At 39.4% G+C, this 25225-nt stretch overlaps 1 protein-coding gene across 2 annotated transcripts in view; it reads right to left on the bottom strand.

Moving 5' to 3' along the window:
* The window catches only part of CNTNAP2 (contactin associated protein 2), a 654845-nt gene that overhangs the window by 210556 nt on the left and 419064 nt on the right, over positions 1 to 25225 (bottom strand). For both annotated transcript variants that reach the window (XM_048939493.1, XM_048939492.1), the window contains exon 11: positions 13118 to 13224. In XM_048939493.1, the coding sequence (XP_048795450.1) occupies positions 13118 to 13224 (107 nt within the window). The remainder of the gene's footprint in view (positions 1 to 13117; positions 13225 to 25225) is intronic.

Genomic DNA, 25225 nt, shown 5'->3' with positions numbered 1-25225 from the left:
AATTTCAAGCACAATGCATTCAAGTATTAAAAGAAAAAAAAAAATCAGTTATATTCTTAATGGAAGGAATAGGAGGAGAAAAACCTCAACAGATTACTTTCTCACTCATCTTGACATTCTCTCACGTCATATCAAAAACTTTAAGCAGTAAGAAACAGAGCAGACACAGCAGAACAGAACAGTGATCTGAGCTTTAATGATCATGGGAAAAGTACAGAAGAATGAAAAAACAGAAAGAGTAGCAAAAAAATGGTATAGTCTTTTAAAAGTTTAATCACCTGAATAATACAGATCAAACTGAGATGACCAAATCCACATCATGCTAAAATCTGAAAGTTGCTGAGTTCTAAAACAAAGTATAAAGAAGTACCAAAAGAAGAAAAAAGAAAAATGTCATTTGAAGTTTTAGTACAGAACACAAACTTCTTTAACAGTAGCAGCATTGGCAGAAAAATCTAGTAATCTAAACATCTGATAAAGTAACTATTAATGTATTTTGAAGTTCACCATTTACTGTGCCATGACAGTGGGCTTGAGCATGACTTGACGGGATAAGCCTCTCTCAACAAAAATTAGATGAGGGAAGCAGAGTAAGGGAGAAAAAGTTAGGAGTAATACAAAAGTTAAACACTTTCCAACCATGTAGAATTCTACAGCATATTCTTTGATGAATTTCCTCATGAGTTCTATTTCTCCTCAGAAGAACTGCTTAACTGAACAGCTAAGGGGAGGTATTTCTTTCCTAGTGTTAGAATTTTAACAGTTGTAGAAAAATATATGGTTCAGAAACAGAGTTTACAGAATATTCTTTCCAGCTCCAGATTGTTAGCCAAAAGATGGAAAAAGACAACTGCCCTTAGGTTGTTGATGTTTTTCCTCATGGAGGCAAACAAATGTTCTTAAACCAGTTTTACTTTCTGACTGATACAAAGATTAAGTTATCCCAAATACACACAGCTGCTGGCTATCTCTAAAAAAGCAGTGTAACTGAAAGATGAAAAGGACTTAGCAACTCCAGGTTGCTATAACTCTAAGTACATGCTTTTACCATAGAGTTCCAGTAGCAATTCAATGAAATAAAGTTTCTTCATCACTGTATAAAGGCAATTTCCCTTTTAAGACTATGAAATAGCCTACTTTAATATGTGTAAAACTAATAAATGTGAGACCTATCTTGACAGTATGGCAAAATGAAGATGTTACTACATGGTGTCTTTCTTTTTCTTTCTTTTTTTCTTTTTTTCTGTCAGTGAACATGCTTGCTGCAAGGGATAAACTCCTCTGAGTTGTTGCTAATGAAGGAAGATAAGTGTAGGTTCACCGGAATCAATAAAATTAAAAGATCATAAAACTGACAGAAGTAAAGGTGCATCAGATCCATGAAGCCCAGCTATACCTCTCCATCACTCTCAATTTCCTAGGAAAATTCTGAAAAATAAATGCTCTGCAAGGTGCTGGAGTTCATATCAAGTGGGTTTCAGCTCATAAACCCCTTTAAAGGGGCTATAAGCATAAACAGAAAGATGAGAAAGAGGAACACAACAAATTTACTTCATAAATACATGGGTTGCTCAAAACATATCTGCTGGAATATCAACACCGGAGCGTATGAGCTCTCTAAGAGATTCATGGAATGCATTGATGATGACAACTTTCTTCCTCAAGTAACAAAGAAGCCAAGAAGGAGAGGTTCTGTGCTACACTTTGTTCTCACCTATAAAGTCTTGTCTGCAGTTATCACAAAACAGTAGAACTCAAGATCTTTAGGGCAGTGAGGTGAGTGCATGGCAAGCCTACCACCCTGGACTTCAGGAGAGCACTTTGGCCTCATACGTGGTCTGCTTCATATAGTAAAACGGGATAGAGCCCTGGGGGGAAGAAAGGTTTGAGGAAGTTGGTTGGTATTAAAAGATTACATCCTCTAATCTCAGGAGCAATTAATCCCAACCAAGAGGAGGTCAGGTAAAAGCACCAGGAGGCCTGTATGGATGAACAAAAAGTTCCTGGACAGAACCAAACACAAGAAGAAAACATACTGAGGGTGGAAGAGAGGACATATAGGATGGGAGGAATACACAGAAACTGTCCAAGAAGCCTGGGACCAAGTTAGGAAAACAAAAGCCCAGACAGAAATGAATCTGTCCATGGACATTCAAGGGAACAAGAAAATCTTCTACAGATACATCAGTGACAAAAAGAAAGACTAGGGAAAATGTGGTCCCTCTCCTGAAGGAAATGGGAGAATCAGGCAGAAACTACTTGAGCAAACTGGGCATTCCTAACTCCATGAACCCTGATGAAATGCAATCATAAGTGTTAAGGGATCTGGCAGACGTGATTGTAAGGCTACTCTATACAGTCTTTACTGAATTCTGGCAAGTGAGGGAAGCGTCCAAAGACTGGGGAAAAGCAAACATCACTCTCATCTTCAAGAAGGATAAGAAGGAGGAATCAGAGAACCACAAGCCAGTCAGTCTTGATCCTTGGGAAGGTGATGTAGCAGCTAATACTGGGGAAAAAAACCTCCTGGTACATGAAGTAAATAGCTAGCAGTATTTAGAGTTAGCAGCTAACTCCCCACAACCTTACGACCTTCCTTGTGATATCATATATTATGGAATAATCCCTAGCCCAAATCAGGCTTGCTGTTCTGTCTCTACTTCATTCCCTGCTGCTCTGTTGTCATGGTAGTGGCTCTTCAACTCCCAGTCCCAGGTGTGCTCCCATCACTTAGCCAAAACAACAACCAAAACACTGGTGTGCTAGTAACACTGTCTTGGCTGAAATCAGGACAGCTCAGAAGGATTATGGAGAAGGGATTCCATAAAGCCTCACACAAACAAAGGCAACATAATTTTTAAATGTTAAAAGTGTAATTTATATTGGTCTTACAGATTGAATAGGCTGGGAACACAATTCTAACTCCATTCAGATATAAAGTGCACATCATTAATTCAAATTATCAAGGTTGTAATTAAGACAAATTGATAACCTATTTGAAAAATATATTGTATCTTTTTTCCCCTGCTTATTAACGGTTGAGAATTAAATTTCAAACATCAGAAGCGTCATTATACTATTACTACTGGTAGCATAACCTTACCACACAAGACATTTTTTTTTCCTTCTATGTGTTTTAAATCACTGCCATTAATTAATCACGTTAAATGTCCCCATCGTATCTCCAATAGATTGATACAACACAAATCATAGATCTTTCCAAAATATCTTAGCATAGATTTTACACTGTAAATCAAAACTTGGATGTAATAACAATTTTTAAAAACTTCTAAGGAAGTCTTTGAGCATGTAAATGGTGAAAGCAATCTGCAGAAAGAGCAGTAAGAGTCGTTAACAGAGATGCACAAGTCACAGACATATACTCATCTGTTTAGAAATCTCTAAGGTACAATACCTGCAACCCCCGTCAGTCCCAGATGGAGCCTTTTTCATACATGGACATCCTAAAGAGTTTGAACTTGAACTGTAGATTAATCAGGCTCACTCGTTATCTTACAATTATCTAAGTAACAAGAACAGAGAACTAAAAAAAGAGGGAAGCAAAAGACTTTAATTTGCTGTTTCAAGATTGATTTTGTTGTTTTTAATAAAAATCTGCTGTACTTTATGAAACTAACAAGGCTCAGTAATGATGAGACTAATTCTTGTTTTACTGGCTGCAGTAAAAACAACACAGATATTAAAAAGAGTTCTCAGGAAATAACAGAAATAGAGCTGAATGTGAGGTTTTGTGGTGGGCTGCAGTGTTTCATTTTTCACCAGATTATTTGTTCCAACACTAGTTGCATCTGGTAGAGAACAAAAGCTATTTCCCACCTCAAACTGACTCTTCAGCAAGCTATGCAAAACGCATGAAGAATTTCGGTCTTCACTCTAAACAGATTATAAACTTCTTCTCACAAGTGAAGTCAGCTGTTAAAATGGCTGGTTTTAAATAAACTGTAGAGAAGTTGCAAATTGCATTCTTATGGAGGGTCATCTGTACTTGAGCCGTGTGTCTTCAGACCAATAATGAGATGAAACTGAAGTGTTGCTCACCCTACTGATGGCAACAGAATCCTCCTAGAACTTAGTGTTCTTAGTGATCTTGTGTTCTGTAATGATGTCTGAAGATCTATTCTGTGGTCTCATGTGATAGCTAGATCAGTACATTTAAATTGTTCAGAAAAAGCTGTGCAAACGAGATCCAGCACTTGTTTCATACTCAGAATTAAAAGTGGCAAGTGGTATAGACGCATAGAAAACCGAGTAGGAAGCAACACCATTTATCTTTACATTTTTAGAAGAACGTAATATCTGTCTGGTACAGCATAACTCACTGAAGTATGCAGAAACACTGTGCTTTAAAGCTAGAATATCTGCACTTTTTAAAAGCTGTATGTGTACTATCTTGCTTCTTCCACTTAACTGGAATCCGTACAGGATGCTGAGCTAAAACTAAAAAAAAGCCCAACACAACAAAACAAACAAACAAACAAACAAAAACAACAAAACAAAATAAAGAGAAAAAAAAAAGGAGAGAAAAATCCACCTCTTCTTCCTTCTTGAAAATTCTTCACATCCTTTGGACACTTGCACAACTATTATGGCTTTTTAGAAAAAGCCATACAAGCAGGGTTGTTAAGGGGCCAGGCCACTGAAGGGCACAGTCCCCAGGATTTTAGGGACAGTGTTGGTAGTCCAAGGAAAATCCATTCATGTGAGGAAATGAGTTAGGCCCAGGAAGCCCAAGCACAATAGGAGTGCTGGGCACAAACCTAAACCAGGAGAGCTCAGGGCAGACTGGTGGATCCTAGCACCAGCCACAATTTGACCACCCAGGCCTATGAGCAGATGGGGTACATAGCAGATGGACTCAGCAAGGATATCGGGCAACTTTCAGGATACATGGCTTCCTCTGTACATAACTACTTCTTTAATTACCAGACATCAAAGATGTTTACCAGAGAGTCGCTCATAGGCTTATTAAAAATCCAGACTGAAAGTGGTATTTTTTTTGTTACCACTGCATTTGGGAAAAAAAATAAATTAGAAACTGCGTTTGATTCCTTAATCTCATAGGAGAAGACTAAATGAAAGTTCTAGTAAAGAATACATGCATGATAATGCATACCTGAAGCATGTTACTTGCGAGCAAAGGATGTGAAAGAAAATTAATCAGTGGAAGACTTGTTTGAGAGACTGAGTAAAAACAAACATGAGGAAAGTAAGAGGCATTAGCTCCTTTCTTCAGTCACTCTCTCTTCAACACGCTAGCAAAGAGACTCAATAATGCAGCTTTCTGTTTCCAGTTTGTCAGAATGTCCCTAATGACTTTCCTGAGAAACTTAACTATTTTTGATGTACAGTTCAATCTTCCCTTCAGTATCTTTTTCAGGGAGATAGTTTAAAAAAAAAAAAAAAATTAAAAAGAAAAAAAAACAAGAAAAAAAAAAAGATTTATTCTTCCAGTTGTTATGGGAGTTTTTAAGGATCAGGATAGAAACACCATTTTAATCTACTAGGCCCATGAAAAATAGATAATTTCAGTTTTGGCCTCTTGGATATGTTTTTGTTTGATTCTTCTTTCTTAAGGCAGAGCTATATGAACGTACAGTTAGATTTCACAGTGCAGGCCCTGGGAACTCAATTCTGGTTTTAATGCTGAAGGCAGCATATTATCCTTGAAATACATAACTAGTTTCTATTAACACAAAATTCTTATTGATATCAAACCAAAGTCTCTTTCTGAGCACAGATGAGAAAGCTCTAGCATACCGCTGATAGATGTTATAAACTATCAAATTATAATGTAACATTCAGATGACAGTTAAATATTAAAGTGTAATAAACTGAGGAAAATACTCCAGTGTCTTTAAGTTTTTTTAAGCAGAGTCAATTCTGATATATTAGACATTTTTTAAAAACTTACTAGGGAAAAGTGCAAACTGCTTTCATCTTGGAAGGCGTTAGCAGCTTTACTCTTTTCCTCAGTTTTGTCAAAAATGATGTTTAACATTTGGATTAGTGGGCTATTCTAATGCTTCCTGGAGGCACTCTGTACATTCTGCCTGTACATTCTCTTACGCTAATTAGAGCACCTATGTGTTCATCATTATACAACCTAACACATGAGAACCTAACTAACACTACTATTAGTGGACGGTCTCATCTATTTCACTCAGACCAAGGTAAACAAGTAAAACAATCTGCAGTATTATTATCATTTGCAGCAGTTGCATTTTTGAAAGTTTGTTTTCAATTGTTTCTGCAAATTCCCCTCTTCTTTCTATTAAACTGCAAGATAAAAACGTTTCCACAGCTAGTGAATTATTAGGAATTGTATTGATCTCATAATGCATTAATACATCTGTGGATCTGTAAGCCACTGCCTTTTCTAGGTTTTTTTAATAAATCTGTTTGAATTACAAAAGAGTAACTATGTTGTTTTCAGAACTCCCCCAGTCTTTTCCACTAGTGAAGTGGAAAGCCATACCCAACCTGTTTCTTATGACCAGGTATTTGTAAATTTGTAAAATTTTAAATAAAGTTGTAAGCATATTTTGATAATTATTCTTTTGCTATGAAACTACAGCGGTGACAAGACAAATACTGTAACACTATCTTTTCTCATTTGGACTCTGAATGTAGAAAATAAAATGTTTCAGATGTTCAGCTCTATATTCTGATGCAATTCCTGAATGTGTCTTCTGCAGACAAGACTATTTAAAGCTGTGGATGTAGTCCAGGATATCTGGGCCCAGTGAATAGCAGTGAACAGAGTTAAATCCAGCTGGCAAACAGTTGCTAGTGGTACACCTCAGGGATCAGTACTGGGACCAGCCCTTTTTAAGATCTTTATTGATGATCTGGGTGAAGAGATTGAGTGAACTCTCAGTAAGCTGGAAGGACACCATGTTGGGAGGAAGTGTTTATCTAGCTGAGGGTAGGAGGACCCTACAGAGGGCTCAGGATGGGCTGAATTGCTGGGCTGAGCTCAATTGCACGTGCTTTAACAAGAGTAAGTGCTGGGTCCTGCGCTTGTGTCACAACAACCTCATGCATTGCTATTTAGGGCAGAGTGGCTGGATGACTGTGTAGAGAAAAAGGAGTGTTAGTTGACAGCTGGCTGAACATGAGCCAAGGTGGCCAAGAAGGCCAATGGCATCCTGGCTTGTATCAGAAATAGTGTAATCAGCAGGACTATAGGGTGATTGTCCCTCTGAACTCAGTCCATGTGAGGCTGCACCTCGAGTACTGCGTTCACTTTTGGGCTCCTTACTCCAAGAAAGTTATTAAGGCCCTGGAGTATGTACAAAGAAGGACAAAGTGAAGTATTAGGAAGAGATCTTACGAAGAGCAGCAAAGGGAGCTGGGATTGTTTATTCTGGAGAAGGGTAGGCTCAGAAGTGACCTTAATACTCTCTACAAAACCTGAAAGAGATTGTGGTGAGGTAGGGGCCAGACAAGGTAACTAGCAATAGGACAAGAGGGAATGGCCTCAAGTTATGCTAGAGGAGATTCAAGTTGGATATTTGGAAAATTTAATTCTCTGAAAGATTGGTGAGTTATTGGAAAAGGCTGCCCAGGGAGGTGATGTACACTGTCTCTGGTGGTTTTCAAGAAAAGGATAAATGTGAAACTGAGAGACAAGGTCTAGGTGGGTAAAATGTTGATAGATTGACAGTTGGACTAGTAGTCCTTTCCAACCTTGATTATTCTATACAATCTATATATGATTCTAAATTTGTATTTCTCCTGTAAAATGGAATTTATTCTCTCCTGTTGAATAATTAAAGATTTATAAGCAAACCACTTCCTTTCCAATATTCTAGAAGGAAAGGAGGTAGAACACTGATAAAAATAAAGGCAGTGTTTATTTGAAGGTGTCTGCACCTTTCTTTGTTTTTGGCTCAAAGTTTGCTTTCCAAGGCATTTCTTCTGATAAGATTCTGACTTATCTAGGAGATGAGAGTTGGGTGTTGCCATGTGGCAGTCACCATCACTGTGTGGACAATTTTACATGTGAAAGCATTCTTCTTTGAAACTGTTTGCCTCCAGAAGAGAGTGCACAAGAATGCTTCTGGTGGAAGATCTGGCCTATGATCAAATAACTCCAGCTTGGTATGGGAAAATCGGGGAATGATGTCATTGTGTCCTATGAAAAACAGGATGCAGATTGGCACCTCCCTACTCCCTCTGCTGGCAAGGCTCAGAAGATGGGAACAAAGGAGTTTCTGCTGAGATCCCAAAGCCAGAAACTGCCACTTCAAAGAAAGCTGACTCAACAACTTTGGATTTGAGCTGTCCCTCAAAAGAGAGCTGACTCAGACACTTTGGACTTATAAATAAGTTTGCACTGCCATTGGAAACTAAGTCACAGTCATCGTCGTCATCAACCAAGCAACAGTGCACAGCAGCCAACTAGTGAAGTTCAACAACTGAACTGCAAACCAGTTGACCCATGGTGGTGACAATCTTCCTCTTGGTTCCTACAAAGCTTTCATTTCCTATCTTTTCTATCTCCCGTCTTCCCTTCCCCATCTCCCAAAACGACAAGAACTTGTAATAAACTGGTTGGGCTAACATTTGATCCATTGTGTCTTAATTTCACAGTCAGGTATACTTATATTACAAGAACCTCCTCTCCCTCCTATAAATTGGAGCAAGACAGAAGGCTGAATTTTAAACACACACAGCTTGTCCATCATGAGTACATAAAAATATAATTAAGATTAACCTTACAGCAAATTGGACTTTTTACTCTTGGCAATAATTAGAAGACCATCAATGTAGTTGTTATTATTAAATGTTTGCCTAGAACCTGAGAAAGTTAGCACAGGGGGTGGTATGTAGATTTGTAACAGTCAGTGAAAACTATCAGTAAGTCTTTTATTGTGTTTCTTTCACATGTAGATGCAAGAGAAAGTATGCATTAAGGTATATATTAAAAATTTAAGATGCTTGAATAATTACCACCTAAACCTGCATAGAAATTGTAAAATTTATGTTGTTTTGTTTTAAGGAAGTTGTAAATAACAGGAAGACTCTTACAGCCTAAACCCAGATGTATTGCTTGCACAAAATGCAGCAGTGCAGTCTTATCTGAAGAACATCAAGAAAATGGGGAGAAATAACAAGGAAAATGAGCTGCAGTTCTTAATGGCTCCAGGAAACATTTTCCAATATATACCAGAGAAATGTTTGTCTAAGAACTCTTCATGTTAGGGCACCCTTGGGTAGGCTGTAAAGGTTAGGCAGATATTAAAATGTAATTGATACAATAAAGTTAAACAGATTATGCCTACTCTTAATTATAACCTTAATTAATTTTAAAAATAATTATGTAACAGTTTCATTTCTGTAAGTCATGATTTTTAAATAAATGTATTAATTTAACTTTGAGTCTTGACTAATGATAAAGATGATGCTATAGCCTGATATTTGCCAGGCCACAGTGTTCCTTAGGGCACTGTGTGTTAGCCAGAGCAATCTGGCAGATTTCCATGGTGTTTACTATGCAATGAGAGATACAACTTGAACTTAAGGGACCCAGAAGTAACTGTAAAAACACTGAATTCTTATGGATTAGAAATTACTGCAAACGGTAGCTTAAGCCTCTGACAAATAATGAGAGGGTGGATACAGAGCTTGAGATCTTAGCATGTCTTTGTAAAAGGAAGAGATTTTGTAGCACGACGGCTCTTCTTCATCACTGAAAAAATGCACAGCTAATGGTGGTGTCTACTTCAAAAAAGTGTTCTGTAGCTGAGAATTTCCTCTACCAGATAGTATTATTACACTCTGTGTATCTTTTGCATTTTCCAAGGAAATAAATAAGAGGTGCTACTTTTGGATCAGCCTATGTAGATTATGTAGATACGCATCAAAAAAAGCCATTTTGATTCACAAGGTTTTCAAGCAAACATTTTTCTGTTTCACTTCAGGGAGTTTATTTTTGAATTTCAACTTCAAAGGAACCTAAAAAACTAATCTGAAATTCAGTCAAGGCTTGCCTTGTTTTGGTTTCAAAAACTCAGGATAATGTTAAATTCCCTGACCAAAGCAAAAGCAATTCACTGACAAAAGCCTTCAATACCACAGAATTACACTGTTCCTTTAAGTTCAGCAAAACTCAAGGTCTAGAAAATCATAAGGTACAGAATTAAAATATCCACTAATATAATCTTGAATCCAACATCTTTGATACCCTGTTATATACACAGCACAAACACTGGAGTCACTGAGAAAATAAATCTTTTTCTGCCGAGTATAAATATAAGATTATGCTATTAAACAAATGGTTTTAAGTAAAATAGTACTGAACTGACACTGGTAGTGCTACACCTACTTGAACAATTTCCTACTCCATAGAGTCATGACATCTGCTGGATTTTGCAGCTTTTTCACCGAACTTGTAATCCTGTTCAAAATTACTTTCAGTTATTTTTATACTCTACAACAGTTGTCATTCCAACTTCCTTTCTCCTCCAGCATCTCTTCTATACTGCTTGACTTGTATTACCACAAACATCAGAAATCTCACAAGAAAATGAAAGGTAACACCATACAGATTCAGGTACAGATACACACTGTGCAAGTAGGAAAGGACATACTGAGTCAGTATCACTGTAGCAGAGATGAGGCCCCACATCTCAGGATAAGCTAACTACAACCTTTAGCAAACTTCAACTAATCCCCTTATTATTTGCAGTTCTGTTCTACTTAAAACACAGATGGAATATGCTCTTTTATTTACTGATAACTATTGTTTGCTCTGTAAGTGCAGAGTAAAGGTTCTGTAGGTCTATACTTAAACATTACATTTTTTGTTTTTCACTGATTCTGATGCCCTTGAATTGAAACTTCAAAAAGTCACAAGACTTCACATACTCTGATAGGAGCTCCACTGAAAAACTCACTGCTCACTCCATTTTTATAGGAAAGAAGACTTCTGAAACTCTAGCAATACAAGTTAAAAACTAAAATGAGGTTCTTGGAATATCAACAAAACAAAAACTTATCCATCGAAGTTAGAAACTTGAGCTGAATTAAAAAGTAAATGTTGACAAATGCATCTCTGAATGACAATGATGATCTATGCTTTATCCATCCCATAATTAAATACAGGACAAAGGACTTCAAATTCCCCTTCTGTTATTGTAGTCCAACAGTGCCCTTTACTTGCATTATTACAGCTTATCCATAAAATGCAGGTGAAAATCCTATTAAGCTCCTTTAGTTCTTTCTTTTTTAATGACTGTGATTTTAGAAGTTACATCATCCATTCATTTTTTCCTTTGTGATTCAAGAAGGGAAGTTAGACCTGTTAGGTTACAAGTTAAGAAGTCATCTACCCTCCCAAAAAGGAGCAAAACAAGTCATTAGCAGGAAGGAGAGGATAAATGATAGCCTGCAAGGCTGTCCAAGGTCCAGGCACCAGCAACCGAGATGACAAGGATCTAAGGCCAGATACAGAGTGGACTGCCTAAGCCCAATCACTGGAGAAATCCACCATCTGTGTGTAAATTTTTCCAATCTTCCTCACACATTTTCCCCAGTGAATCTCCATCCTACACAGGTACTGCTGCCGTACAAAAATGAGTGCTGTATGAGTCGTGCAGCTTGTCGCATACACGTGTATGTGGTGCACCTGTGCTGTGTGCATGTCCCTGCTGGGAATGTATGCAGCTGCAGGAATCTTGCCTCTGTCTGGCTGTTTGACACATTTTCCTCTAACAGATTACACTTGTTTGCAGACACTTGCTAGATAAAATATAATTAACTAAATAAGCTTCCATCCCTACGTTTCTCCAGTTAAACAACTTAACAGCCTATCATTTGCTTAGGAAGCACATTTTTCCAGATGTCCATACTAGAACAGTACAAACTCTATAAAGATAATACTTCCAGAAAGAAACATAAGAACTTTTTGATTTGTTTAATCAAAATACTACCTCATTCTAAATTCTTTCCCAAGACTAAACGTGCCATCACTATGAATGTTTACTCTTGGTAGGAAAAGTGTTGCCCATGAAATTTGTCCTCAAGCACTAGTACTTCAAGAATCTCCCCTCAGTAAACGTTTATTTGCCATTTAACTCTTTCAATTTCACTAGTTCATTTGCCAGATCATGAAGGACTGTGACACTTAATAGATATGCATTCATAGTTAATATATAAAATACATTATCTGCCATGCTAATACAATATTTCAAAACAGAATAGTTTTTTGTTGAAACTCAGACACCTGTGAAATATCACCATTATTCTCATTACTTTTTTTTTTGTTAAGAATGAAATAATCTTGTTCTATCTTTCTAACATGCTACACTGTTGTAGCTAAAGAAGATTATATTCATTTATATCTTTAACTATATGATAAAGTAGAAATTCCAATTTTCAACTGTTCAGAGGCATCTTTATTGTCTCTTGAATATTGAGAGGCAACTTGCTAAGGAAAGAAAAGAGAAAAAGTAAGGACTGGATATATTTCCTGCATCTTCTAGACATTTTCTAACACTTTACTTGGCAGATGAATAATTCTGTTTTTAGTATATAATGAAGGAACAGAAGACACATATAAGTGAATCTGCATATGCTTCGGGACCTGTATCAAGAGCAAATGCAGGTTTTTCTTTTCTTTCTGTGCTTTCATATCCTATAACGCAAGTAGAGCTCATAATAAATATTCTTACTTGTAAAACATCACAACAGAGTGGATAGCATGATTCTAGAACAGCTGAAAACAAGTACTTAAATGTGACTCGTGATTAACAACCAGAAACTGTCTCTCGCAGTGGTCAGCAGTTTCTTGCAATAGTTGAGGTAATAACCACTGAGTTCATATGAAATTGAGCATGCTTTTCTTCGGGATACTCAGCTAAGACAGGTGTGCTGCTTTTATCCCATGCATGGTACAGAATAGTGCTATATAAATGCAGCCCTAGGGACACAAGGTGGAACATTTGTTGAATTGAACTTTTCATTAGGAAAAAAATAAAACAAATCAGGTTACAGGATGTTTAGCAAGCAGAGAGGAAAGCTGAGTTTTTAATCTCAACTAATCAGTGCCTTCTGTACTCAGTTACAGTTTTGAAATGGCAGGATGGCTTACAGTTGTGACAAGTCGTCCCGCTGTACCCAGTTCCATCACAACTACACTTGAAACTGTCCCACGTCTGGGTGCATTTGCCATCGTGTTCACAGTGATTGGGCACACACCTGGCAGAATAAGAAAGAAAGAGAGAAAAACAATTAAATGAGCATCAAGATTTACACATGGCTAAGCTAGGAGCTGCACAAACATTATATCACGTCCTTGCCTGATAATTAATCTTTGTTATTTTATGCATAACAACAGAATTGTATCCAAACACACAAGTGTACAACTGGTGATTAATCTGCAGCCCCTGCACAACAAAAAAAAAAAAAAAGAAAAAGGAGGTAATAAAGGTGGAATGCAATTGCTCATCATGAATTAAGGTTCTAAGCTAAGCATTTCTGATGCTTAGCTGTCAAAACAAAAAGAACATCACAAGGTGCATTTCCTTCAGCTGTACTGGTAGTGTCATGTTTCATGGAGTGACTGAAAGTTAAGTAAAGGATGCCAATGATTTTCTATTGAACATCCTATTGCCAGAAATGGGATAAAGTGAGGAAGGCTGCCTGCTGGTTAGTAAGGAACTTACTAATGCTGCATTACTAAAGCAAGGTGATATAGTCTTCAGTATTAATGGTACAACTGTATTTTCTTCACAGGGATTCATGGCAGAGATTCATTCTCCTTTATCCTATCCATTTGGACATGGATAGTGGGATCGAGTGCACCCTCAACAAGTTTGCAGACAACACCAAGCAGAGTGGTGCTGCTGAAATGCTAGAGGGAAGGGATGCTATCCAGAGGGACCTGGACAGGCTTGAGAAGTGGGCCCATGCCGACCTCATGAAGGCCAGAAGCACAAGGACCTGCACCTGGGTCAGGACAATCCCAAGCACAGATAAAGGCTGGGCAGAGAATGGCTTGATAGCAGCCCAGAGGAGAAGGATTTGGGAGTGTTGACTGACAAGAGTCAATGTGAGCCATCAACGTGCACTTACAATCCAGAAGGCCAACCGTATCATGGGCTGCATCAAGAGAAGTGTGACCAGCAGGTTGAGGGAGATGATTCTGCCCCTGTACTCTGCTCTCACGAGACAACCTGGAATACTGCATCCAGTTCTAGAGTCCCCAATGCAAGTTGGAGCAGGCCCAGAAAGGGCCACAGAGATGACAAGAAGGCTACAGTACATTCCCTACAGAAGGGCACGCTGGGTGCTCTTCAGCCTGAAGAAGAGAAAGCTCTGAGACCTTAACAGCAGTGTTCAGCTCCCAAAGGCTGGGGAGGGACTTTGTGTAACAGCCTGTAACAACAGGGTGAGGATAAATGTTTTTAAATAGGTTTAAATGGTTTAGACTCTTCATTCCTTTGACAAGGACATATAGACCAAGTTTCCTGAGTCATAAACTGGAATTTGACTCAGACCAACCACAATTCAATGAGATAGTATTTAACAATGATTTATTTATTTTGCAGTGTTCTCCCTGAGCTGAAAAATATGCTCACAAATCTTAATGATGCATGCGTATTGTTCGTTAGTAGCAATGTAAAATACATATTCATTTAAAATCCTCTTCCTTTTATCTATGCACATCTCCTATATTCTTAACTTGTGACATTTTTGGGATAAGAAAGAAGATTTTAGTTTATATTTGCCAAGGGTTTATCACGGTGGAATTTCCTCACTCTCCTCATTGCAGTCAACTGGATCAAGAGCAGTAATGAACAGTAACAAAGAAATGAATGACCTTTTTGCACTTCACTATTCTCCTCTAAATCATCATTGAGCATATTTATATTGGTTGGTTATCTTTTTTTTTTCTTTTACTGCAATGATTCTCCCATCTCTAAGCAGCAGCATGCCTAGTTAAAATTTTATAGAAAGTATGAAGCATGGTTTCAACTGACTTAGTTCCCTGTCCTTTCTGTGTGTCCTTAGTGTATACCTGTATTTTATTCTTCTATAGAAGCCCTACAACATTTTTATAAATTACAGTATAATGAATGTTTTAGATGTTCAAGACGTTTTTAAGACAACAAAGGAAGTACACCCCAACAAATCATGTGCTGTGTGCTACTATGGTCACAGCTCTGTCATACAAATAGAAACACAGTGCTTAACTCACACTCTATTATTTAATCAATTTTAAATTTGCTAAAAACAGATGCATAGAGTAATAACTCATTCATTACCTAGAACTTGTGCAATGAACTGCTTTGATGTCAGAAGGCTTACTGTTCAAGCAGTAAATAGGTGCAAATATATGTATGTGTGAGAGTGTGCATAAACATATTTTTTTTCCCAGCAAGAATGATGACAATTTCAGGCTTTTGAAAATGGAGAGTGCTTTCACAAAAACCACAAAACATTCATATGAACTGCAAAACTGTTTTTAAGGACAATTAACAACGAGGATAAAACAGTTTTAATAATACGCATTTGACTTTAAAATTATAATAACATGATCCTGGTATGCTTAATTCACAAATAGAGCATTGCTGGGAACCTACAATTCTACTTAATACCCTTGTGATTGCCCAATAGAAACATTGATTATTGACTATTATTTGAGTGTAATTTAATAGGTCTTTATTCTATTTTTCAAGCAGTCCACTTTCAGAACAATAATCAGTAATTCAGTTTATTGATATTATATTATTATAATATATATATATGATTATATATAATATATATAATCATATAATATATATAATATATATAATATTATATATATAAAATATATAATCATATATAATATATATATCATATATATATCATATATACGATTATATATTCAGTTTATTGACTTTGATTTTTCAAGGTTTTAGATTTCATTTATAAAAATGAAATTATAAAAATTCATAAAAATCCAGAAATCTGCACACAAAGAATAAGATGTAAAAGGAAAAAAGGTCCCTACAAAATATTTTGCTTTTGCCAGACAGTTTGGCATGAAATATTTTACACTTCCTTGAAACAGTGCTCAGTGGAAAGTGCCAGTTGTGTTTAACACCTCAGCTTGAGAAGATGTTGGAAAACATATTGAAATCCTTGAAATATGCCATTTGAAATGTTCTGAATGCATACCAACTTTTTTCAATTCAAAACAATTTTTTATTTTGATATATATGTTAAAATACACTGTGTGCTTGATGCTCTACCAAACCAAGTAATGATGTCTTCCAACTTTCTGTTTCAAAATGAAAGCATTTTCAGCAGGTGCACTGGGCTGTTGTGGTTGAGTGGTACAGCACTGAAGAAAAAGTTTGAAGCTATGTAGCTTTGATAGCTGCACTGATAGTTAATAGTTGAAACCTGCTCAAAGTAGTACAATAAAAATAAACTGCAATATAAACAGCCATTCTTCATATATTGCTTGCATCTTTGTGCATAATTAAAACATATGGTCAATGCACTAATGTAAATAAGATGATTTCTCAAGTCATTCAGGGGGCTGCTCCTCAAGAATAGATTTAATCATTCTATTCAGTATTTACTGAAGCCTGGGGTTCTTTTCAAGAGGAATTATAAGAGGAGAGATCTGCACAGTAACATAGAACTCTCACTCCGCAAAGGCAGATGGGGTATAAAGAGAATTTTGGGTCATATCAGATTGAACTAACATTTAGGATGAGTTGTACTTCTGCAACATTGTTCAAAGCAGAGGTGATCGATCTGAAAAAAAGAATATGTGAACAAGACATCCTGGTAAAGGCCATCAGCTCTTAGAACAGCAATTCCTGTAAAAGTATCAAGTGTTCTAATACTATTAACACCAGTCATTTAAGAGACATAACATCTGGATGTATGAAATCATTGTGTTGACTAGCATGACATAGTAGAACCGAGTATTACCCATGTCAGGGTACTTGCACTTGCATTCTGGCACAGAGGATCTTTTTGTCTGTGTTATTTGATTTTATTTAAATGAGGGAATTTTGATCATTTCAATGGATATTTACTAAGGTCTTCTCTTAACCTCTTACTTACAGACATTGTGCCGTAAATAAATAAAAAGAACAAGCCATGGTAACTGCTACAGAAATGGTTAGTCTTTTCATTGCTTAACTATTTACAGTAATGGCTATAATTTAAACAGTAATCCTTATTAGAAGAAATCTGTGATTTGAGTTCAGTATTTGTGAGATGAAATACCTAATTCATAGGTATCGGTCATCACTTGCACAGGTATTATAAAACTACAGTCTTAATTTCTTTAGAGATTTTTTTCAGTATGCAACAATACGAGCAGAATGAAATAAATCATGGCTATTTCCATTTAAATATGGATACAAAACTGAACAGTGGTGTAACGTGAAGTATCTAACTTTGTGTATTACTAAGATAGCAACACAATACAAATGATAATTAAATCTGTTTATAATATGACAATATGGCTATTATGAGGAAAGGTTCCCCTAAGTCTGCCACTAACTGGGTGGTCTGTTATGCTATGGCCTCCGAGGCCACTGGGGAGTTCATTAGAGATGACATGATGCCGTACTGATGGGGTGGTACCTGTTGCAATATGAGGCCCCTCATTCCTGATGAAAATTTTACAAGGTCTGAGCTTTCAAAGGAATAATCATAAATTGCTTCCTTCATGCCCAGTTCCCCAATGCAATTTTGTGAATCTTCCATGGATGATTCATAGGCTCATATTTAAGAGTATATCACTTTTATCTGGCCGCATTACACTGCATGCAGACATTAATCATTGAATTAAAGAATGATTTTCCTCATTATGCTGAACTGTAGCATATAACTTTTGTTTGAGGGCTGGGTGCGTAATGTTAGCTATGAGTTTTGAAATTTGTAGCTGCAGTAGAATTGCCAGGTCACAATCTGAAACCATTGGTTGAGCACTAGGTGAAAAGGCATTGCTGAAGTGGGGAGCTCAGATGCAAGCAATGCATCTGAGTGACCTGAAGGTGTGGAGCCTGGATCCATTTCTCACTCTCATTTAAGAATTAGCAGCATCTCTCTGGTTAAGAAGTGGTTTGTTTTTTGTTTGTTTGTTTGTTGTCTTTGTTGTTTTTTTTTGTTTGTTTTGTTTTCTTTGAGTTGGTGGTTTCTGAAAGGGGTGAGCTAATTTTCCTTCTTTGTTATCTGCTATTGTTTTGTAGTTCTTGTATCCCGTTAGAAAATGCTGTCATTGCTTTCTTTTGCTAGATACTGGTCCACTTATTGTTATACTTTTGGCTTCCATATCCCATAGTTAGAGCAGCTAAAGTGTGGGGAATTTTTCCTTGGCTTCTGTCAGAAGCACTGGCCTAGATCCATTAGTTCAGCTCCTCTATTGGAGCAAGATGTAAAACGGAAAGTGGTTTGAGGAGGAAGTTGATCTTCCAGTGATACCCTTCCCACTGGTCTTTCTTGTACTTTCTCAAATTTTTGCATGACTATAGGGCGGATTTTCAGAGGGCCCAGTTCTATAGGAGCTCCTAGTCCAGACTTGTTAAAACTCTTCTTCAAAATAGTTAGGGATATGAGGATCTAATGTCTTCGGGTCCCCTTTGCTTGCAATAGGCAAGACCCTGACTTGAAGTATTGGGCCAGTTTGGATGGTTTTATCTGTAAGCACAGCAAGCTTCTACTCAGGCTCTTTGATTCAGTTATGCAGTAAATAGTTTCTTCCTTGATTTTGTTCTGATATATTTAGATGGTTTAATGCCATTAACAGATTCCATGCCACAGTAGAGGCAGTGAGCTGTCTCGCCCTGTTATTCATAATACACTTTCCCAGGCCCTCAAATCAATCAGCCAAATGGGTTGAAGAGCTAGCAGTGTTTCCCTTATCTCCCACTGGGCCCCATTTTTCCACAATAGAGGCTAGCCTATGCCACAGAGAGCCTAGGAATCCCAGGGTGTTTTTGAATAGCTCTTTTTCTGGTGGACAGATTTCCTCCATCCTTCTACACCTTCCAGGAACACCTTTCTTCCTTTTCAGGAGACCATTAGAAGGTCAGTTCCTAGCTTACTGCTAGTGTTGAGCAAGGGAAGGCTCAAGAGTGAGACGCCTTTTTTGCTTCTTGGTAACTTCAGTGAATTCTCATTAGCTCTTCTACTATGAGACTGATGTGAAATCATTCCTAGTTCCAGTTTACTGCACTCTTTTTATGGAGTTGTATTGTATTATTATCCTTTAGTTGTCTTTTTCCAATATCCTATTATCCTCTCCTTATTCTTTGATATGAGATACAAAGAAATGCATTTCAAATTCAAAAGACAGGGTGCTAGGGATATCCATACCAGCAAAATATTGCTTGTAAAAGCATTTCTTCTGTTTTCGTTCTATTACAGTGTTTAGTATCCTGCTTGCCTTTTTGGCTCTTCTTAATACAGAGCTGGGATTCTTCCAAAGAATGTTTCAGTGAGAGAATAGCTAGCTTGTTAATTTTGTTCTATTGACATAGAGCTGTTGAGTTTTTGTTGTTTTTTTTTTTTTTAAATTCAGGAGTCATTCAAATAACTTCCCTCTCTTACAAAATATGCTCCCACAGTCTAAATCAAGCAATTTTTACAGACAGTTTTCCAGGAGGCCCTCTTGACAACATCTTGAAATTAGATCTGTTGCAGAGAAATCACAAATCACTTTGCAGTTTCATATTAAAGGAGAAGTGGGCTGTCCAGCCATAGATAGAAGATAACAGCTATCGCTTGATCTTGGTTATTTGGAAATTCAAGACAACAGTAGTTCAGCCATTGCATTGAGAACATAAACTCAGCTGACAAAGAGGTCTGCTATTTGAGCACCAGAAGGTACCCCAGGATCCCACTGTATTCATTTAAATATTTTCACTGGGGTTTTTGTTGTTGCTGTTTTTGTTTTGTTTTCTTTTCAAAGGACATCTGTGTTTGCTCGCTTCTATGGCTGTTTGATCTGTTAATTTCTATACTTCCGCCAATTCTGGCAAGGAACTGCAATTTTCAAGGAAAATACAATGGTAACTGTGTAACATTCTGTTATTTTTCTCATTCGTTAAACAGAAGGATGACATGAGATCACTTGGAAATTCTTTTGGTTCAGAAGGAACGGTGCTGTCCTCTAAAATGGAAGATACTTACAAACATTAGTGTTCTCAAAATTTCCCAACCAATTTCTAGCTGAAGAGGCCATGCTCTAGTTAATACATAGTGGTAAGAAAATACCCCAGAAACACTCTGCAGATCTAAATCAAAGACTGTGGAATCTAACTAGATGCTGTCTGTTATCCTGATATTACTTCCCATAATACCATCCAAATCACACAGAATCACAGAATCACAGAATCACCCGGGTTGGAAGGGACCTCAAGGATCATGTAGTTCCAACCCCCCTGCCTAGCAGGGCCACCAAACATACACACTTAGATCAGGTTGCCCAGGACCCTGTCCAACCTGGCCTTAAACACGTCCAAGGACGGGGCATCCACAACCTCCCTGGGCAGCCCGTTCCAGGGCCTAACCACTCTCCTAGTAAAGAACTTCCCCCTAACATCTAACCTAAATCTTCCCTCCTTCAACTTGGATCCATTTCCCCTAGTCCTGCTGTTGTCAGCCCTTTTGAAGAGTTTACTCCCCTCCTGGGTGTAGGTTCCCTTCAGGTATTGATAGGCTGCAATGAGGTCACCCCGCAGCCTTCTCTTCTCCAGGCTGAACAAGCCCAACTCCCTCAGCCTGTCCTCATAGGGGAGGTGCTCCAGCCCCCTGATCATCTTAGTCGCCCTCCTCTGGACCCTTTCCAAAATCTCAATGTCTTTCTTGTACTGAGGGCTCCACACCTGGACACAGTACTCCAGGTGGGGCCTCACAAGAGCCGAGTAGAGAGGGACAATCACCTCCCTGTCCCTGCTGGCCACCCCTCTCCTGATGGAGCCCAGGATCCCATTTGCCTTTCGAGCTGCCAGAGCGCACTGCTGGCTCATGTTCAGTCTCTCGTCCATAATCAAATCAAAATTGTACCTGATCAAATCAAATCAAATTGTACCTGAAAAGTATCCTTCCATCAAAAGAAAAGAGAATCCTTCATAATGATGGAAACTAGGCATCCAGAAGACCTATGCTAAGTAGTCCTCTGGCAACCTGTTATTTAGAGGTGGAGCTGGGTGGATGATTGTTTGTGTAGGCATGAATGCTGATAGCTTCCTCATCCAGCTTCACTCACATAAAATCACTTGTAGGTAGGAAGGTGGTTTTTTACCCCACCTGAACCTGAGAATCAGTATCTCTTCCACGTGCAGAGCTGCAAATGGTACCAAAGCCTGTAAATTCTAATTTCCTATTGTAGTCCCACTGCATTATAACTTCTTCTACAACAACAACAACAAGATGTTATCTTAATATAATTATATTTGCATGGTGCATATTAAGCATTGAATTTCTTTTGAAGTCTAGAAATCAATGTAAAAATAGAAATGGAATGCAGTTACACGAAAAAGTTTTGCATGAGATCCCCATCAAATTCCCAAACCTACTTTTACTCTCTTATCCTAAATCTAGCAAATGTTGCAGATGGGCTATGAGAAGTGGAAGTGTTTGTAGTTAAAGTGATATTGTCTTAGGATACTCATCTATTTATGTTCATTATACTCTATGCAGCATGCTCAAGTATAATGGTCTCAATGTTTTTCACAGCAGATAGTAACCAGGTGAGCTCAGTATCTTCTCACAGAAAGATGGAAAGAAGAGACCTGATTTTTTTTTTTTGTGCCGAGCTATTCTTATCACTAGGGAGGAATATCACTTAGGGAGGAATAATTGCATGCACGGGTACAGATTGGGGGATGAGCTGCTGGAGAGGAGCCCTGCAGAGAGGGACCTGGGTGTCCTGGTGGATGACAGGTTGGCCACGAGCCAGCAGTGTGCCCTTGTGGCCAAAAAGGCCAATGGCATCCTGGGGTGCATTAAAGAGAGTGTGGCCAGCAGGTCGAGGGAGGTGATCCTCCCCCTCTGCTCTGCCCTGGTAAGGCCTCATCTGGAGCACTGCATCCAGTTCTGGGCTCCCCAGTACAAAACAGACAGGGATCTCTTGGAAAGAGTCCAGCAGAGGGCTACAAAGATGGTGAGGAGCCTGGAGCATCTGCTATGAGGAAAGGCTGAGTGAACTGGGTCTGTTCAGCCTTGAGAAAAGAAGACTGAGAGGGGACCTGATCCATGTCTATAAATATCTAAGGTGTAGGGGGCAGAATGGTGAGGCCAGACTGTTTTCAGTGGTGAGTGGAGACAGGACGAGGGGAGACGGCTGGAAACTGCAGCATAGGAAGTTCTGCACCAATGTGTGCAAGAACTTCTTTACAGTGAGGTGACGGAGCACTGGAACAGGCTGCCCAGGGAGGTGGTGGAGTCTCCTTCTCTGGAGATGTTTAAGACCTGCCTGGACACCTACCTGTGCGACCTGCTGTAGGGAACCTGCTTTGGCAGGGGGGTTGGACTCGATCTCTGGAGTTCCCTTCACAGAATCACAGAATCACAGAATCACAGAATCACCCGGGTTGGAAGGGACCTCAAGGATCATGTAGTTCCAACCCCCCTGCCTGGCAGGGCCACCAAACATACACACTTAGATCAGGTTGCCCAGGACCCTGTCCAACCTGGCCTTAAACACGTCCAAGGACGGGGCATCCACAACCTCCCTGGGCAGCCCGTTCCAGGGCCTAACCACTCTCCTAGTAAAGAACTTCCCCCTAACATCCAACCTAAATCTTCCCTCCTTCAACTTGGATCCATTTCCCCTAGTCCTGCTGTTGTCAGCCCTTTTGAAGAGTTTACTCCCCTCCTGGGTGTAGGTTCCCTTCAGGTATTGATAGGCTGCAATGAGGTCACCCCGCAGCCTTCTCTTCTCCAGGCTGAACAAGCCCAACTCCCTCAGCCTGTCCTCATAGGGGAGGTGCTCCAGCCCCCTGATCATCTTAGTCGCCCTCCTCTGGACCCTTTCCAAAATCTCTATGTCTTTCTTGTACTGAGGGCTCCACACCTGGACACAGTACTCCAGGTGGGGCCTCACAAGAGCCGAGTAGAGAGGGACAATCACCTCCCTGTCCCTGCTGGCCACCCCTCTCCTGATGGAGCCCAGGATCCCATTTGCCTTTCGAGCTGCCAGAGCGCACTGCTGGCTCATGTTCAGTCTCTCATCCATCAGGACCCCCAGGTCCTTCTCTGCCGAGCTGCTCTCAAGGACCGCTCCTCCCAGCCTGTACAGGTGCCTGGGGTTCTTCCGGCCCAAATGCAAAACCCTGCACTTTGCCGTGTTGAACCTCATTAGGTTCACCTGAGCCCAGCCCTCCAGCCTGTCGAGGTCCCTCTGAATGGCATCCCTTCCTTAGAATCATAGAATCATAGAATCACTAAGGTTGGAAAAGACCTAAAAGATCACCCAGTCCAACCGTTCACCTATTCCCAATAGCTCCTACTAAACCATGTCCCTCAACGCAACATCCAGTCTTTCCTTGAACACCCCCAGGCTCGGTGATTCCACCACCTCCCTGGGCAGTCCATTCCAGTGCCTGACCACCCTTTCTGAAAAGTAATACTTCCTCATGTCCAGCCTGGACATTCCTTCCAGCGTATCAACCGCACCACTCAGCTTGGTGTCGTCAGCAAACTTGCTGAGGGTGCACTCAATTCCCTCATCGATGTCATTAATAAAGATGTTAAAGAGCACCGGTCCCAAGACAGACCCTTGGGGGACACCACTTGTTACCGGCCTCCACCTGGACATAGAGCCATTGACCACCACCCTCTGTCTGCGGCCTTTCAACCAATTGCTTATCCATCGGGTCGTCCACCCATCAAATCCACTTCCCTCCAATTTGGAGATGAGGATGTGATGGGGGACCATGTCAAAGGCCTTGCTCAGGCCCAGGTAAATGACATCGGTCGCCTTCCCTTCGTCCACCAATGCCGTCACTCCAACATAGAAGGCCACAAGATTAGTTAGGCATGACCTTCCTTTGGTGAAGCCATGCTGGCTCTCTCGGATCACATGCTCATTCTTTATGTGATCGAGCATGTTGTCCAGGAGGATCTGTTCCATGATCTTCCCAGGCACGGAGGTGAGACTCACCGGCCTGTAGTTCCCCGGGTCCTCCCTGCTCCCCTTCTTGTATATGGGAGTGACGTGACCCTTCCTCCAGTCATCCGGGACCTCACCTGACAGCCACGACTTCTCAAATATGATGGAGAGCGGCTCGGCAACCACCTCAGCCAGCTCCTTCAAGACCCTGGGATGCACGCCATCCGGCCCCATAGACTTGTATTCATTCAGTCTAAGGAGGCGCTCTCGGACTTGCTCTGCCCTTACAGTGGGGAGGGATTTACCTCCTTGGTCCCCACAATTTTACCTCCTTGGTCCCCTTCCAACCCCTACAGTTCTGTGATTCTATGCCCCTATAAATGAGATCTATATATTCCCATTAAAAGCTAACTATATTTATAGTATTCCAAGATCTAAGTGTTTAGGGTTTAAAAAAAAAAAAAAAAAGCAGACAAATGAAGGAGTGTATGCACCTGATAGAGAGCTTGAACTTTATCACAGCCACTGTAAGAGTATCTTCCAATTATAGGAAATTATTCTGAATCTACAAATTTGTTGAAAGCAAATTTAACCTAGGCTTAAAGCAGAAGTTAAGTCATAGAAGCTTTTATTCAGATCTATTTTGTTGAAATACAAATAAGGATATGTGCAAAAACTATGCACTAGAAAACATAAAGGAGAGAAATCTCAGCCACTCAGGGAGAAATTAGATATGTTTGCACAATAAGGCACATACCAGGATAAAATGGACTAATTAGATCCTAGAAATTCACATCCTTTCTCTCTCTCTAATGTCCACCACTTTGTGTTACAGACTTTAACAGAGACCTTTTGCATTCTGATATTAACAACCTGGACGTCATCACCTTATGTGACACCGAGCTGTGGGGTGCGGTTGACACACCAGAGGGATGGGATGCCATCCAGAGGGTCCCAGACAAACCTGAGCAGTCAGCCCAGGTGAACCTCATGAGGTTCAACAAATCCAAATGCAAGATCTTGCACCTAGGTTGAGGCAACTCCCATTACCAATACAAACTGGAGGATGAAAGGATTCGGAGCAGCCCTTACTTATGCTATCCTTCTTACATCTTCCCTTCTCACTGGGGA

Source organism: Lagopus muta, chromosome 3 (assembly GCF_023343835.1).
Source record: "Lagopus muta isolate bLagMut1 chromosome 3, bLagMut1 primary, whole genome shotgun sequence".
In the NCBI taxonomy this organism is placed as follows: domain Eukaryota; kingdom Metazoa; phylum Chordata; class Aves; order Galliformes; family Phasianidae; genus Lagopus; species Lagopus muta.
Note: the sequence above shows the minus strand (reverse complement) of the source record. Positions and strands in the feature narration are given on the sequence as shown.